Consider the following 16,949-nt stretch of genomic DNA (forward strand, 5'->3'; position numbering starts at 1 on the left):
AATAGATTAAAGGTAATTGTTATCCACTTTTTAAGTAATCTTGCATAAGTTCTTATTATGAGTGGTAAGCACAACCTCTGTGTGTACATTTCAGGTGAAGAGATCCACTTCTTTACCACCTCTAAAAGCGTGCCTCGATGCAAAAGAGGGTCACCCATCTTGGTATAACTATGGACTTTCATAACTATCCCAAATAGTATTCCAGGTACAATCTCCTATCTTCTAACATTTGTAATATATGATTAACATTTATATATTGTCATAATAATGTAGTAACTTGTGAAATATAGGATGAGTAACTCGCCCGCCACTCGAGAGATTGACCCCCTCTTGTAGATACCTTGCCTGCAAATGAGTTTGAAGACAAATGGAGAATTGCATTTTATAAAGATGAGAGAAAGTGGAGGCCCTGATTGCAAACCCTACACAAGGAGAAGGATTCTTTGAGTAAGAAAACCTAAGCTCTTCCCTCTTAATCTTTTTGGTAGGCAACGATATATTTTGGTTTTAATATTGTGGTTTGATTTTGGTGTTGACTAGTGTAAGTAAATTGGGATGACAAACCAAATTGTTTGACAGAGGATACGTTGTATATCTTGGCATCTAGCACATTGCCAAATCACCAAAAAGCTATGATTTTAGATATCTTGATTGATGGAGATTCACAGAAGCTGAAGGACTTACAAATCCCAAAGAGTAAATAATAATTATTTTCCCTATTTCTTGATATATACAAACCATTGTATCTTGTATTAAATAACAACTTCAATGGCAATGCAACAAATGCAAGTTTATTTAGAGATTGGCTAAGACGAGAAGTGATATGGCACGAGATTGGAGCACAAGGTGTGGCATTCTTTGTAGAAATAACAAATAAGTACAAAATATATTTTCTAGATACATTTCAAGAGGATCTTGCTGATCTCAAGAGACTATATTTTGGGAAGCTGTTTGAGGAAGTGGTGGGGTCCCTAAAAAAACAAGGCGTGGTAGTTTCAAACCATGCTATCATCAAAGCTACTAAGCATGCTGTATTTAGGTGTGTAATAACCTCGAAAGACTACTTATTACTTTATTATGTTCTTATATTCGTAATCTGAATGGAAATAATTATATGTAGATGGATTTGTAAGTGCCATGCCAAGAAATATATTGCAGCTGTGCCAGCCATCATAAATTAATAGCAAGATCCAGGACATGAGAACACAATGTATACAACTTTAAGAACTTTAGGATGAATGGATATATAAGAAATGTCCACTATTCCTTGACTTTCCAAATGGAAAATTTCTAAAGAGCGAGAAGAATATGTACACTAGGGCTTGTAAATTAAAGCAATCCAAGATGGTATGCACTATATAATTAGATATTTTAGTTAATTTCTAATATTGTATCTTATATCTTTTTGAGTTGTGATTTATATTGTAAAGACTCGAATTCTACATGACCGATCACATCTTCAAGAAAAGGGCAAAGGGCTTATGGAAGATCAAGGGGCTGATGAAGATGAAGAGGATGATGATGATAAAGGGGCAAAAGTGCCAAAGAAGGTTACCGTGAATGAAGAGAAAGAAGCAAAGGTAGGAGAAGAAGAAGAGGAATCTGATGTCTCTGCATCAAAGAATGACAAAAGCGATTCTAAGGATAACCCTCGGCCCATCAAGGCAACCCCAAAATTTGATGAAATGGATGATGCAGCAACCAATCAAGGCACTCTTTTACTTGTGATTGATTAGTTTTATTATATAAATAGTTGGGATACTAACGTAGATGATTTAGTTATGGGTCCATAGATGCTTGGCAAGAGGTGAGGGGTTTTTATTATTACATAGTTGGAATACTAACATAGATGAATTAGTTATGGGTTTAGATAAGCTTGGTAAGAGGTGAAGAGGCGAAGCACCAAATGCACCATTTGGACATAATAATCCACCTAGCCAAAGTGTTTTGACACCAATCCAAATTAATTTGCCACGTAGGATTTTACTAAATAGTAATGCAGCAACCAATCAAGGCACTCTTTTACTTGTGATTGATTAGTTTTATTATATGAATAGTTGGGATACTAACGTAGATGTTATGGGTCCACAGATGCTTGGCAAGAGGTGAGGGGTTTTTATTATTACATAGTTGGAATACTAACATAGATAAATTAGTTATGGGTTTAGATAATCTTGGTAAGAGGCGAAGAGGCGAAGCACTAAATGCACCATTTGGACATAATAATCCACCTAGCCAAAGTGTTTTGACACCAATCCAAATGAATTTGCCACATAGGATTTTACTAAATAGTAATCCCGATGTCATGTATATGTGTAGTGCATGTATTTACAAAATGTATACTTTGTAGGAGTGTTTCAGTGTACGCTCTTTATAGTAGTCCTTTTCCAAGCATGTTGCAACATCAAAGTGCCAGCTCCTCTATTGTTATAGAAGCCTTGGTGCTGACACATGTACTAATTAATTGTGTAACACGTGTAATAATAGTAAATGTGTGTCTTTTATATCGTGTAATGAGATGATTAATGTTGTGTAACTCTTCTCAACATAGTGTAGCAAGACATAGTTTTTTGAAGGTGAGAGCATTTCTTGGGGATCCTTTCGAGATGGGCTATGCAATTCAGAACCAAGGGTGTCCAAAGGAGCTAGCACATCTTTTTGATATGTTACAAAGCCTGAAAGAGGCAAACTAGACCTTTAATCTTAAAGGTGTCAATACAAGCACAAGATATGATTGTTTTGTAGTGAGGTTGCCCACAGGAGCTTCCGTTTATGGCTACTCCGATGACATTATCCCACCGTGAAATCTCTGGACATGTTAGTTGAGAGATTTTTCAACATTAAGACCTTAGGTGTTATTGTGTTTATGTTGGGTACAAATTCTCATGTTTTATGTCTATGCCATGTAGATGGAGGCAAGTCTTATTGCTTAAGATTTGTGAGACCATCCTAGACGACAATGGCTCCCTTATTATCATTGGTACTATGTATCAAGTGACAACCATGATAGGGAAGGCCGAGCCATATGGTTTTGTATTAGACACCCTACTGAATGTTCGGTGTACAACGAAGATAAGAAAGGCATTTGGACAAGAGGTGAGCAACACTAACCGTAGAGGTGCTTATGATTCTCATAAAAGGTTGCCATTAAACATCACTTTTTGTTACAATAAATCATCTCATTCTCTTGTGTAGACACCTAGACCTGTCTTTGGTGTGTGTCTCTCTTTCTAACTCTATTCCTCTCTCTAAGTCTCATTCTCTCTCTCTTTCTAACTCTCTCCACCTCCCTCCCTCCCTCTCTCCCTCTCTCTCTCTCTCTCTATATATATATATATATCTTTTTTTTTAAACTCTCTAATTCTCTCTCTCTCGTGTTGCATTCTACCGACGTTAATACATCTCTCTCTCTCTCTATAACTTACCCTCTCTCTATAACTTTCTAACCCTAAATCTCTCTCTAACTCACTCTCTCTCTTTCTCTCTCCATCTCCATCCCTCACTCTTTAGCTCTCTCTAACTCTCTCTCTCTAGAAGAAAGAAAGGGAAACTCTACCACGTGGGGCAGTTGGGGGCATCTCTTAACAAAAGAAGAAGAAGACTCTAACTCTCTTGCTAACACACTCAAACTAACTCTCGCTATTTTCTCTTTCTAACTTTTATCCGTGGGACAGCGCTCTTAGTTCTCATATTACCCGTGTCAAATCTAAATCTAACTTTTTTTCTGAGATTTAAGGCCTCCTTATTTTATATATAAGAAATGGGAGTTGGGGTGATCCAACGGCTCTAGATCTATCCAACTAAATTTGGCAATCCAACTATCCGTTTAGCCATTTCGCATCTCTCTCTCTCTCTCTCTCTCACTCTCACTCACACTCAGGTCATGGCTATGGCGGATCGCCCATCTCCTCACAGGCTGTGGAAGTTCTCCTTGTCTGCTAAGGCTAACGGTATCTCTGCCAAACTGCATTTCGCGTCAGGGCAAAAGAAGCAGCAACAGGGCCTTTTCTCCTTCTTCTCCAAGAAGAATAGCTCCCATGATGGTGCCTGCGATGTCTCTCTACGCATCAGAGCTCACCTCTTCTTCTTGAAGATCAAGATCGCAGCGGGGAGGCTTCGAGAGCTCAGGATTCAAACTTGGCATCGCTGCAAGAAGGTCACTGTGTTAGATATTAAGGGTTTCCAGCAAAACACACGAAAACCTACACTACCACCTCCTCCTCCTTCTTCATCTGCTTCCTTTGCTTCACAATGCTCGCAGTTTTTTATGGTAAACACCAATCAAACCCTATTTTTTTTAAAATATTTAATATTGCAGAAGAGACTTTTACCTCTATTGATTTATTGCACTATTATACACTATCAGTTCACTGAATATATTTAGTACAGAGTAAATGATTGACGTTTTTTTCAGTATAAATCTAAAATTTTTAGTTTTCCTTCTTGATTCGAGATTCTGCAGAAATAATTCTAATCAGTTTCAGTAGTTTTTCTTAATTGAATAGATTTTACAGAGTTGAAAGTAATCAATTAATTCTTTTTGGTAGAATAAAATTATAGTTTGTTTTTTTGGCAGAAGATTATAGATTATATGAACAGTTAGATATACATTTATAGATGTACAGATGCATATATATATATATATATATATATATATATATATATATATATGTATGTATGTATGTATGTATGTATGTATGTATGTATGTATGTATGTATCTACAATAAACATATGTATATACAAATATACATATGCGTACATATATATATATATATATATATATATAAATGTTATGTTATTAACATGAACATATTTGTACAGGTGTATACACTTGTATATACATATAAATATGTGTATAAATGTTATGTTATTAACATGAACATATTTGTACAGGTGTATACACTTGTATATACATATAAATATGTGTATGTATGTATATATATATATATATATATATATATATATATATATATATATATATATATATATATATACATATATATATGTATGTGTGTATTCATTTTCATATATATACGTATATGTATGTATGTATGTATGTTTGTATGCATGCATACATGTACAATATATACAAATATACATGTGTACATATATGCTATTAACATAAACATATTTGTACAGGTGTATACATTTGTATATACATATAAATATGTGTATGTATGTATATATATACATATGTATGTGTGTATACATATGCATAGGTATATGTACATAGATACATATGTATGTGTGTATACATATGCATAGGTAAATAAATATGTATGTATGTTTGTTTGTTTGCATGCGTGAAAGTATGTATGTAGAGTATAGAAATATGTGTGTGCAGATTAAATTAATTGGACGGTTTGTAATTATCATTGAATTTTTACTTACACAATGTGCTAGGGCCAAAACAGCGTTCTTTGCTCATATATAAGATTTCAATGCAGGGATCATCATCCTCACCTTCTGCTGAGAGATCATCATCAGTGTTGTCGCCATTCCTCTTTGTGAGGCGGAAAAGAAAGGGAAGTACCTTTGTTTGTGGTGCAGGTGCCTTTGTTCTGTTTCTCTTGCATCATGCCAGTGCTAGGGCTCTTCATTTCCCTGCCTTTGTCAAGGATGCAGGTTTGTTTTTAGTTGGCTTCCTCGTCAAGGTCTTTCATGGAAGATACAACATTGTTGGTTCAGGTGCTGCTCGACTATGGCAAGGCATCCAGAAAGCTGCCACTCTGTGCCAGGTAGGAACTGCCTTTGGTCTCAAGTAAACTTTTTCGTGTTAGGACAAGAGCAAGCTAATTGAAAATGCCTGACTCATCATGCAGATGGTTTTATCAACATTTCAAGGCACGTTTGTCGTTAGTCGATTCATCGTTACAGCAGTCCTCACTGTTTTGATCAGCTTGATATTGGTGGTAAGTTCTTGTTGAACCATCATTGTGCATGACTGAGTGTATGGCTTAATGACATTGGATTTTGAGAGAGAGAGAGAGATCATGTATGGCTTTGACATTGAAGTGTCTGCCGAGGTCAAATACGGCGCATGAGACCTTGGCAACATTTTGTTGTGTACACACAAAGAGTGGAGCATAAGGCTGTGTGCATGTGCATGTGCGTGTGTGTGTGAGAGAGAGAGAGAGAGAGAGTGTTTAAGAAAAGGCTATGTGGGTGTGCCTTTTCACTCTCATGTGTGTGAGAGAGAGAGAGAGAGGGGGGTATTAACGTCGGTAGAATGCAACACGAGGGCATATATGAACAACGGTGGGACTTGAACTCGGGTGGATCATGTGAGAGAGAGAGAGAGAGGGGGGGAGGGGGAGAGAGAGTGTTCCCTGGTATCAGTATGTTGGGGCGAGAGCTGTGTAGATCTACAAAAATTTCCAGCTCTATGCTAGGGTGTAAACATGTCTCTCTTCCTGTGTGGTCACATCAAATTTCAATACTGGGTGGGTTCTACATCAGAACTACTTTACAACATCACGTATTTTTCAAAGTAAGAGCGTATAGATGAAGTATTCAAAGCACAATTGTTTATGCTTGGCAATGCAGGGGAAAGCAAATAAGCTGCAAGATTTATTGACCAAAAAGGAACGCAGCAGCACACTATTCTTGCCAGCAAGAATATTCCTTAGGCTGCTGTTGGTTGCGAGACTGGTTAGTTGAACAAAACTCCTCCTCAACTCTGTAAGTATATGGATTTTTTTTTTTTGCTGTGAGAGAGAGAGAGAGAGAGAGAGAGAGAGAGAGAGAGAGGTTATATATTAAGTGGTGGTCTATTATTCTAAATATATATATATATATATATATAGAGAGAGAGAGAGAGAGAGAGAGAGAGAGAGAGAAGTATGAAGTGGTGGTCTATTATTCTAAACAATTTTGTCATCTCTGTACTAAGCTTCGCATTGCTTTGGGCGTTAATTAACTTTTGATGCATTGATTTTGTATAGCTCAAACACTTTTGGGGTCATATAGGCATGAAGTATGCCTTAATTGTTGTGTTGTTGCTCGCTTTATCGAATGCACTCTCGCGGCTGCAAAAGTACCTTTGAACCTGTCATCTGTAGAAAAAAAGCTGGTTAGTTGGACTCACTGCTTTTAAACTGTCTCAGTAGACATCATTACCATGAAAACCAGAAGCGATTAATATTTGACATCGTTTCTTATGGTTGAATTCTTCAGCTCAGAAGAGTTTTTTTGGTGCTTCAAGGGCAAGAATGATTATGGGATGAGATATTGATTGAGGTTCAAGGGCCTTACAAGGGTAATTTCTTTGGTGCTTTGATTGAGGTTTAAGGGCCTTACAAGGGTAATTTCTTTGGTGCCTTGATCAAGTATAGTTTTGTATTCATTAATTCACCTGCAGCAGGTAAGGATTGGGCCATAGAGGAGATCACATTCCAGTTGGCACTAATGCAGCAGTCATGTGCAATCATGGCGCCACAAATGTGCATGGCCATCACAGCCTGTGGTAGGCTAGGCACCTCAAAAGAGCCACACGAAGATATGTAGAGCAACCGGCCCACGATATAGATATGCTGAAATTGATGTTCTTGTGCATATGGGACTATGTGACCAGTTGGCACCTCAACATGGGCGCACGAGTTTACCAAGAGCGTGGACTGCTTGGACACGGTGCTGCATTTCAACATGACACACCTTCCTAAGCATGGCAGATTGATTTCACAAGGTAGTCTCTCCCTCCCTTCCATATTCATAATTTTATGTTGGAACTCACTATACAAATTTAGCAGTGCATTTGCAATAGCAAGGCTGTGGTTGATTAACTGCCGGTTTTAAGAGATTTTCTGTAACATTTATGCATCCTACTTACACTGCAGCTCATAAAAATTCTGGACGAATTCCAACAGCCATAGCATTTTGAAAAGGCTTTACAGGCCATAAGAAACAATTTACAAGTGTTTCTGAAAATATAGCCTAGAGGCATTGTTTCGAGGGGTATTTCAATCCACTACTCGCACTGAATGGATCACAGGGGTATTTCAATCCACTACTCGCACTGAATGGATCACAGAGCGCCCCCCCCCCCCCCCCTATGACCGCCATCTAGACTAAATAGAATAGAAGGCAACACCCTCTTCCTCCTATGGCCCAACACCTGAAGGCTCGCTTGTTCAAGAAAAAACCCTAACCACAAGTAATGCTCCTCTCTCATCATCTAAAAGACACTCAAAATTCTTCTAGTCAAGTATTGTGGTTGCGGATCAAAAGACACTCAAAATTCTTCTAGTCAAGTATTGTGGTTGCGGATCTCTCCCAGCATGCCCAGTGGTCTGCCAGTATCATCTCTGATAAGGTCATGCCCAGTGGTATGACGTAAAAATATCCGCATACTGCTCCAAGCTTGGATAATGAAAGAAACCACTGGGGAGGATGGGGGCGGTAATCTGCCTTAGAGAAAGCAAAATGCGTGTTGTGCTTCTAGTCACCACCACTTACATGGACACATCTAAGAATATGGTACATGGAGAAATCCTTCCAAGGCTTAGTACTAGGAAGGAATGCTCTAACCACCAACTTGCAAAGGAGGGCTTTGCATTGGATCTTTGGATCAATGATGTTCAATCTCTCTTCATGCCCTTCATGTTGAGAAAGGATAATAGTTTTCCAAGTAACTCTGGCCTTGGTATTTGACAAGGTCATAGCTAAACGTTTCAGTGCTGAAACGAAACGTTGCTGAAACGATTCATTTTAGAATGAAACGTTTCAACACCGGGAGGTGGCCAGTGAAACGATGGACCGAAATGATTATTATATACATAAATTTTAAAATCTGAAGGTTGGGGGGACCAAATCTGAAATTTCAGATTTGGGCTTCCAATTGGAGAGAGGAAGTGCAATCTCCCCCTGCAATGTGGGGGCCCAAATCTGAAATTTCAGATTTGGGCCTTCAAACTTAATTACTATAATAGCGTACAATCAAGAAAACAAAAGTATCAAAATCATATAACCAATCAGTAATTACCAAACAGAAGTTAAAACTACAAGTCTACAATACATTATTGATTGCATCCATGGACAGTGATTTCCTCATACTTAGTCATATATGTAACATTGAAAAAAAGCATGCCTCATGAGGTCATGTCATTGACAAGTCATAAGATCAAGATTTCTAATAACTTAAAGTTTTAACATGATTTAGTGGCAATGGGCATGCACGACTAAATAAGAAATGTAATAGTTAACTTGGTATTACTGGAGTCCAAAAAAGAAAGTGCAATACATCAAAAAAGACCATGACACAAATAAAGTCCTAGGCTCTCCTAGCCTAGTCACTATCATTACTCACACTCAAAGGGAGTGGGAGTAAGTCTGGAGGGTAAAGGATCCATCTCTCTAGTCCATCTAGATGGATTGTCTACATCTCCACGACCTTCTCGGGCGGGTGGCTCCTACTGCAGATGTCTCTCCAATGGATGTCTTCTCATGAGCACGGTGTCATTTGCACAGTGTGTATCTACCGTGTGCTATACGCATGCAAGACTAGTTTCGAGGCTTGGGAAAGCTTGGAACTAGGCAGGTTGATTGACGAGCTGAGTTAGGAAAATACTAACGGGCGGGCACCCAAGTATGGACGGGCGGGCACCCAAGTATGGACGGGCGGGCGCCCAAGTGTGGACGCCCGATGACCGGCCAAGAGCCTATAAAAGGGTGGCCAAGGTTAGTTATTGTATTATAGAGAGTCTCGCGAGTTTGTGAGAGCTCAATGGTCTTGGAGCTTGGATCTAGTGGTGCAGACGTGCACCTGCTTTATATATCCGAGGTCGGCATCGATCTCGAGGCCCGCGAGGGCAGCTTCGTGGCGGTATGGGATGTCGCGAGGAGGAGATTGGTCGGTACGTCAGCCTAGTTAGCTCAGCTCGTGGCTCGGTGGGGACAGCCAAGACTGTGGGCTCGCCCACGACTGTCATGGTTGGGAGGTGAGTCAACCCCTTGCTTGTTTGTTGTTCGTTTGTTTGCAGGATTCGAGTTTCGAACCAAGATCGATCACGAGGGGATCCGTGGGGATTTGACAGTGGTATCAGAGCATACCTCGTGAAATGAGCAAGTCGGTAGGTAGAGAAGAAGAGGTCGAAGAAAGGTATGTGTTAAAAAACTTGCTGTTTTTTCTGTGCATACTGCAGATTTCAGATTTAGTATGTGTTTTTTCATCATCAAAGACACCCATGTTGATGGGAGATGGTAGATTTAGAAGGGTCGCTTGCTTTGCAAGGAAGAGGAGATGGTAGATTTAGAAGGGTCGCTTGCTTTGCAAGGAAGAGGAGTCTTGTTTGTGCAGTCGCATGAGAGAAAACAGAAAAAAGAAAAAAAAGCAGGTTTGCTTTTCTGGTTCGAACGAGAGAGAGAGTGAGAGAGAGAGCGTTTGTGCGCTGGCAGGTACTGGCGTTGTCTATCGAAGGCTGGCGGGTCTCTGTTGGCGGTCCTGCAGGCGGGCGCATGGGCCTACGTGGCCAGGCAGCCAAGCCCATGTAGGCGCCTAGGCCAGGCGGGTAGGCGCCCAGGCCAGGCGGGTCTCTGTTGGCGGTCCTGCAGGCGGGCGCATGGGCCTACGTGGCCAGGCAGCCAGGCCCATGTAGGCGCCTAGGCCAGGCGGACAGGCGCCCAGGCTAGCCCAGGCCTACGCAAGTGCTCTAGCCAGGCAGGCGGTCGGCTCTATGTTGGTAGGCGGGCCCAGTGCAGGTAACGGCTGGCACAGTCGCATCCTGCCGTGAAGGCGTCTGTAGCCCATCTGCTGACGACTGCATCCGCCGAGAGACAAGCATGCGCCGGCAGCTTCAATCGACGGCAGGCAGCACACCGACGGGTTATTCCAGGAGGAGAAAAAAAAAACAAGGAAAGCACGTTTTTTCAAAGCTTTCGTTTTTTTTTTGGGTTTAATTTTTTTTAAAGTTTTAAAAGAACCCTCCTCCAAGGTTTCCAAGGTGTTTTGTTTTTTTAAGACAATAGAATATATATATATATATATATATATATAAAATAAAAAAAACACAAAAGCAAAGCAAAAGCTAAGCCTAGCTTTTGGAGATTTTTTGGCTTTTGGGAAACCTTTATAAACCCCCTCAAGTGGGCTTCTTGCCACACATCTCTCAAGTTCTCAAGTTTTCAAGCTCTCAAGCTCTCAAGTTCGCTCGCACTTTCACTGTGCAAAGATCGAATTTTCTCTCCACGTCCCCTCTTCACAATGTCGACCTAAGAATCAGAGTTGGAGCCCCTTGTGGAACGCGAAGGCTTGTCGGCTAACGAAAGGTACCGATGTCGATCTTTTTGACGATTTTTTGTCAAAATCTGATTTCCAAGAGTTCAAAGTAGCTCTTGAAGCTTCTTCGACGGAACGTCAGGCACAAATCGCAGCCTAGATGTAAGCTTTGCAGAACTCCATCGCTCTCTTGATCACTACCCTCTCTACTTTCTCGGGTATGGATACCTTGGCTTTAGCTTTAGGCCCCAACATTACTCCGGAACCGTTCGGGGGCGAGCAAAAGCAGCGAACCAAGGAGATCGTGGACACGTGGCTACATAAGTGACAAGTTCACTTTCAGTTTTATCCATATGATGATGGAAAGAGGATCCAGCAGGTTTCCTGTCCGGCAAAGCTTTGCTTTGGTGGAAGGAACTCAACCCTAAGCCAACGACTTGGGCACAATTTGAAGATATCTTTAAGAAAGAATTCTTCAAGAAAGAGGATGATTACGATGTTGTTGTCCGGTTTTCAGCTTTGACCATGACCTCGTAGCACCTCACTTATGAGATCTACCTCTAGAAGTTTCGTGACTTGCAGATGAAAGCTACAAAGATGGATCCCACTACTCTTTTGGGATTTTTCGTAGTAGCTGGTTTACCCGATTGTACCGATTACAGGTTAAAAATAACAAATGTAAAACTTTGGACGAGGTCTTTCATTCAGCTCGTATGTAGATGATACGATGGTCTCTTTCAAGTCGAAACCCGTTATCGAGCAGGGGAACAAGCATAAAAGAAAGTTCTCCGCACCTATGGCTAACGCGACAGAGGAAAAGTCTTCGGACCAACCTTCGAAGAATTCAAGTTCGACACCAGCGAAGAAGAAACGACTCCTTAGGGCTTTAAAGCTCAAGAAGGAAGGACGTTGTTTTATCTGCGAAGAAAAAGGACACATGCGTAATGAGTGCCCGAAGCAAAAGGGTACCAAGTCAAACGCAGGACCTAAGCCAAAGGTAGCTAACCAGTTGTCTTTGACAGGTACGTCAATTACTGTACTTTCTCGCCCTAGTACTTGTTCTGATTGTCTGTTCAATTCTAAGGTATTTGGCTTGCATGATCTTCTCCGAGTTTATGGAGAAGTGAATGGCCATAAGATTCACATTCTTTTAGACCCTGGCAGTTCGCATAACTTTGTTAACTACAAACTTGTGCAGAAATTGAGTCTTGATACGACACTCAGCGACCATACCTATGAGGTACGCCTACCTGCGGGAAGGCAAGTTTGGGATCGCAAGGTGGAGATGCTTCCAATCCAGATTCAAGACTACAAAGATACTCTCTGGAATGCTATGTTATGCATCTGGAAAATGTAGACTTGTTATTAGAGATTGAGTGGTTTAAAACTCTTGACGTCCAGATAGATTGGTCTAGTCATATTTTTTCTTTTCAGCATAGGGACACCAAGTATAGTATTTTAGGTGATTGCGATCACTGTGAGATCCCTGTTCCCACCGAGCAACAGATTCGGGGTACTAGTAGCAGAAGTAGCACTTCTCGCGCGAGACAGGGGTCCCACATTCGGGGCCTTGTCAACGGATATCCGGACAAGAGATTAATCCGTCGGTTTTTCCAAAATCGGACTCGAAAAAACTTCCCTTACTCGGAAAGCACGGGCGATTCCACCAGGATAACTTTATACTCTAACGTAGTCAAGATCATTACTGATCAAGCTGATCCGATTGCACCTATAAAGGTACTCTTTCGGATCAAGGAAGAAACTTGCACTTGGATCATTGGAATCAACGCTTTTTTTCCCATCAAGAGGCACAATCGTTGATTCCTATCCATAGACCAATTACTATCCGGGATTTACTTTATCTATCGTAATAACAAAAATTGAGTCTCGATTTATGGATCCATCAGTCCAGCCTAACCCCATCCGATCCCATAGGTTAGCCAACCACCCAACCACTGTAGTGATGGGATCCAATTTGGAATTTGGTTAGGTTTTGTCCCGGGTACCAAGGAAAAGAGTTCCAAGGTCTCCTAGCCGGAAGTTCATGCAAACATAAAATTAGGCACACCACTTACACACCCAATATGAAATTGCCTTTTTCTTAGCATCAGCTAACTTTAAAACAATCCTTTAATGAAACCAAAGTATCACTGATCACAGTCTTCCAAATTATTCGGTTGATTCTCAAATTTCCCATCATTCCTTCATCAGAGTATCTATGGCATCATTGGCAACTAGAACGCTCACCACCTGTCCACTCAGGGGCCTTTTCAATAGTTCCTAGCCCATAATACTCGTCAATATAATCACTTATAAAAATCAAGATGGACTCTCGTTGAAGATCAACAAGATTAACTAATAGATCCATAAAAAGAGCCATGGACTCATCCATTGAAGACCAGCAAGGTCAATCAACCAGATCCATGACCGGTTTCAGAAAAACAACTCTTACTCCTTGTTCCAATATCTTCCTCGACGCACGCGTGGGTATCCTAGGCGACCTAGAGCCCGAGCACCGTATGGTCAGCACCCTCTAGGATCCTTCGCAGGTGACCTAGCGCTTCACTCATAGGCCGCTTCCTTGGTCCATCATCCACCGTACCGGAAGCTCACCATTTTAATCGAACCAAGGCTGGTCAAGACCTCGGCCGACTTTGCTACGCGAGACGTCCTCCATTGACTCTCCGTCAGCAGTTGCAACTTTATCAATTAGGTCTCCACGATCTTAATCACAAGACGGTCAAAATGGTTCCCCAGCATTGTTGACATAAAACAACCATTTACAAACAGCATTTACAAACAGTTTACAAATACAGTTTCTATATTAACTCTTATTTTTCCACATTATCTCTCATTAATCTACATTACTTATTCCACATTCCATTTATATGTGTACTCATCCAATCACCTCATTTTTCATCTCTTCACTTCAGATTTCTTCACATCACATCCATACATCCACATCCACACATCCACATCCACATCCACATCCACATCCACATTCACATCCATACATCCACATCTACATACTTATCTCCATTTTCACATCCTCATTTATACATCCACATCCCATATCCACATTCATACATATACATCCATATCCACATCCACATGCATACATCCATTATCCACATCCACATGCATACATCCATTATCACGTCCTCATTTATACATCCACATCCACATACATATATACATCCACATCCACATTCCCATTCACATCTATACATCCATATCTACATGCACATTCACATCCATACATCCACATCTATATCCTCATTCATATCCATACATCCACATTCATGCATCCACATCTACATGCATATATCCATATACACATCCACATTTACATCCATGCATCCACATCCACATCCTCATTCACATCCGTACATCCACATTCATGCATCCACATCTACATACATCCATACATACCCATCCACATCTACATACATACATCCATACATACCCATCCACATTCACATCCATATTCTCACCTTATTACAACCCATATACATCTTATCCCATCACATATACTTCTTACCTCATCCCATACACATCCTATCACTTCTTAACTCATCTTATCACATCCTAACTCATCTCATGTGCATCTTATAATATCTTATCACTTCCCATATAAAAATTTTACCATGGCTCCGCTGCTATGATGACTGATAAATCTCAATTTTTCTAAGGGATAAAGCTTATCTTTAAGAAAATAATTAGAATGATCCCTAATTGGATCATTAATCCCTAATGGATTGAATCATCAATATTCATGAAATACATAAACTAAAAGCATAGAAAAAAGCCATTAATTTGACCTCAAGCATAGATTAATCTTGGATTAATTTGACCTCAAGCATAGATTAATCTTGGATTAAGAAAAAACTTTATGAAAAGCTTCATTTGGATTGAGAATGGGTCATGAGTATGACCATTTCTTGAGTGAGAGAGAAATTACATAAAAATCATTTCAATTAAACATAAATGAAAATTTATGTAACTCTTAACTATCATTAATCAATTAACTTCAATAGCATTCATCAAATTATGTAACTCTTCACTACCATTCATCAATTAACTTCAATAGCATTCAAAAACCATTCCAATTAAGCTTCTCAAGCTTGAGAGGGGTTGAGAAGTGAGAAGCATTGAGAAATTATAAAAAAGATCAAAATTCACCATTTACCTTACAAATTGCTTGATTCTTTGTTCACGGTAGAGGTCCCCAATCAATCAATTGGTTAAGTATGTTGATGGAGCCACCAATGGGGATTGAAGAAAGAGGGAAGTTTTAATTTTTTCAATTTGGAGAGAATTTTAGAGAATAGTAGAAACTAGCATTATTTCAGTATAACTCTAGTATAGTAAAATTCTTCTCTCATGTTCTATTTATAGGAGAGGGAAGCTCTAACCAAAGCTAACTGAATTGTAGAATTGAATTTCGACTAGATTTGAACCTAGTTCGATTACATTTTGATTCGGTTTGGTTTCATTTTGATTTGGTTTGGTTCAAGAGAGGAGAGATAAAAATATAACATTATTTTAGAGTTTAAAACTCATTCAAGCATGTGAAATATGCGCCTCCTTTAAAGAATTTTCTTTCCTTACATATGTGTCAAAATGGAATCATTATACCCAAAATATCTCATATTTTTAATATTGCTCATAGTTTTTTACTAATAAACCTTGTACATTTTAAACTCTTCATCTTGTGTGAGCATTTACTCATTTTTGGATACCCAAAAATATCTCATATTTTTAATATTGCTCATAGTTTTTTACTAATAAACCTTGTACATTTTCAACTCTTCATCTTATGCGAGCATTTACTCATTTTTGGATACCCAAAATATCTCATATTTTTAATATTGCTCATAGTTTTTTACTAATAAACCTTGTACATTTTCAACTCTTCATCTTATGTAAGCATTTACTCATTTTTGGATATCTTCTTTTACAAATTGGATTTATCTCCTCCCTACACATGGATTGATGCTATTGGTCAATAGGAACCTTAATTGGACCATAATCCAAAAATTTTCGAAAATCTAGATCCTTAGGCTAAGGTCCTTTATACCCATTTTCAATAAATTTCAATTGCACACTGGAAAGTTCTTTTTGAATTTCTGTTTCAGGGGAATTGATTTTAATAAAATGAGAATTTTTTTTATTTAAAATTATTCAAAATCGAAATATTCTCTCTCTAGAATATTTTCTCTCTATGTCAAAATAGGCAAAGACAAGATCTTTTATATTTCTAAAGAGGGGATTGATTACAGAGGAAGATGCTGGACATTTTGAGAGGCATGGAGAGGAATCTTACACTCTCCCACTTGAAAAACGCGAGATGTCCTCATCTCGCAAACTTGGGATAATTTCGCAAGATGCACGAACATGAGACTTAGAGAAAAATTTAATTAAGATTAACCATCAAATAAAAAAGTCTCAAAGAGAGTAAGGGTCAAGACAAGAACTAGATTTAAACTTTATTCATTCTTGGAACATATACAGTAAAGATAGAAGAACTCTTTACACTTCTATAAGTTCGTCCATCATATGATCACAAAAGCAGTACTCACAAGCTGCGTACGTATAAGGTAACTCATCTATGGGAATAATTTTGTTGGTTATTGCCGCACCTATCTCAGTGGTATGAGGTGATCTAACAAAAGGACCTTTGAGAGGCAAGCCAAAAACGGGGTAAAGGCATATCTTCTGATGAGGAAGAAAACA

General features: G+C 39.4%; 1 protein-coding gene across 10 annotated transcripts in view; it reads left to right on the forward strand.

The window, feature by feature from the left end:
* Positions 1-3,707: 3,707 nt before the first annotated feature.
* Positions 3,708-16,949, forward strand: part of LOC147625052 (uncharacterized) — a 105,635-nt gene continuing 92,393 nt past the window's right edge. For 3 of the 10 annotated variants that reach the window (XM_086818311.1, XM_086818309.1, XM_086818310.1), the window contains exons 1-7: positions 3,720-4,270; positions 5,449-5,739; positions 5,824-5,913; positions 6,548-6,652; positions 6,946-7,073; positions 7,178-7,259; positions 7,365-7,685. In XM_086818311.1, the coding sequence (XP_086674437.1) occupies positions 3,884-4,270; positions 5,449-5,739; positions 5,824-5,913; positions 6,548-6,652; positions 6,946-7,047 (975 nt within the window). In that variant the 5' untranslated portion in view covers positions 3,720-3,883 and the 3' untranslated portion in view covers positions 7,048-7,073; positions 7,178-7,259; positions 7,365-7,685. Of the gene's footprint in view, positions 4,271-5,448; positions 5,740-5,823; positions 5,914-6,547; positions 6,653-6,945; positions 7,074-7,177; positions 7,260-7,285; positions 7,305-7,364; positions 7,994-16,949 lie in introns of those variants that run through there. The other 7 variants (XM_086818313.1, XM_086818314.1, XM_086818312.1 and 4 more) reach the window with 7 other exon arrangements.

Source organism: Cibotium barometz, chromosome 24 (genome assembly GCF_041138505.1).
Source record: "Cibotium barometz isolate CiBa-2024 chromosome 24, ASM4113850v1, whole genome shotgun sequence".
In the NCBI taxonomy this organism is placed as follows: domain Eukaryota; kingdom Viridiplantae; phylum Streptophyta; class Polypodiopsida; order Cyatheales; family Cibotiaceae; genus Cibotium; species Cibotium barometz.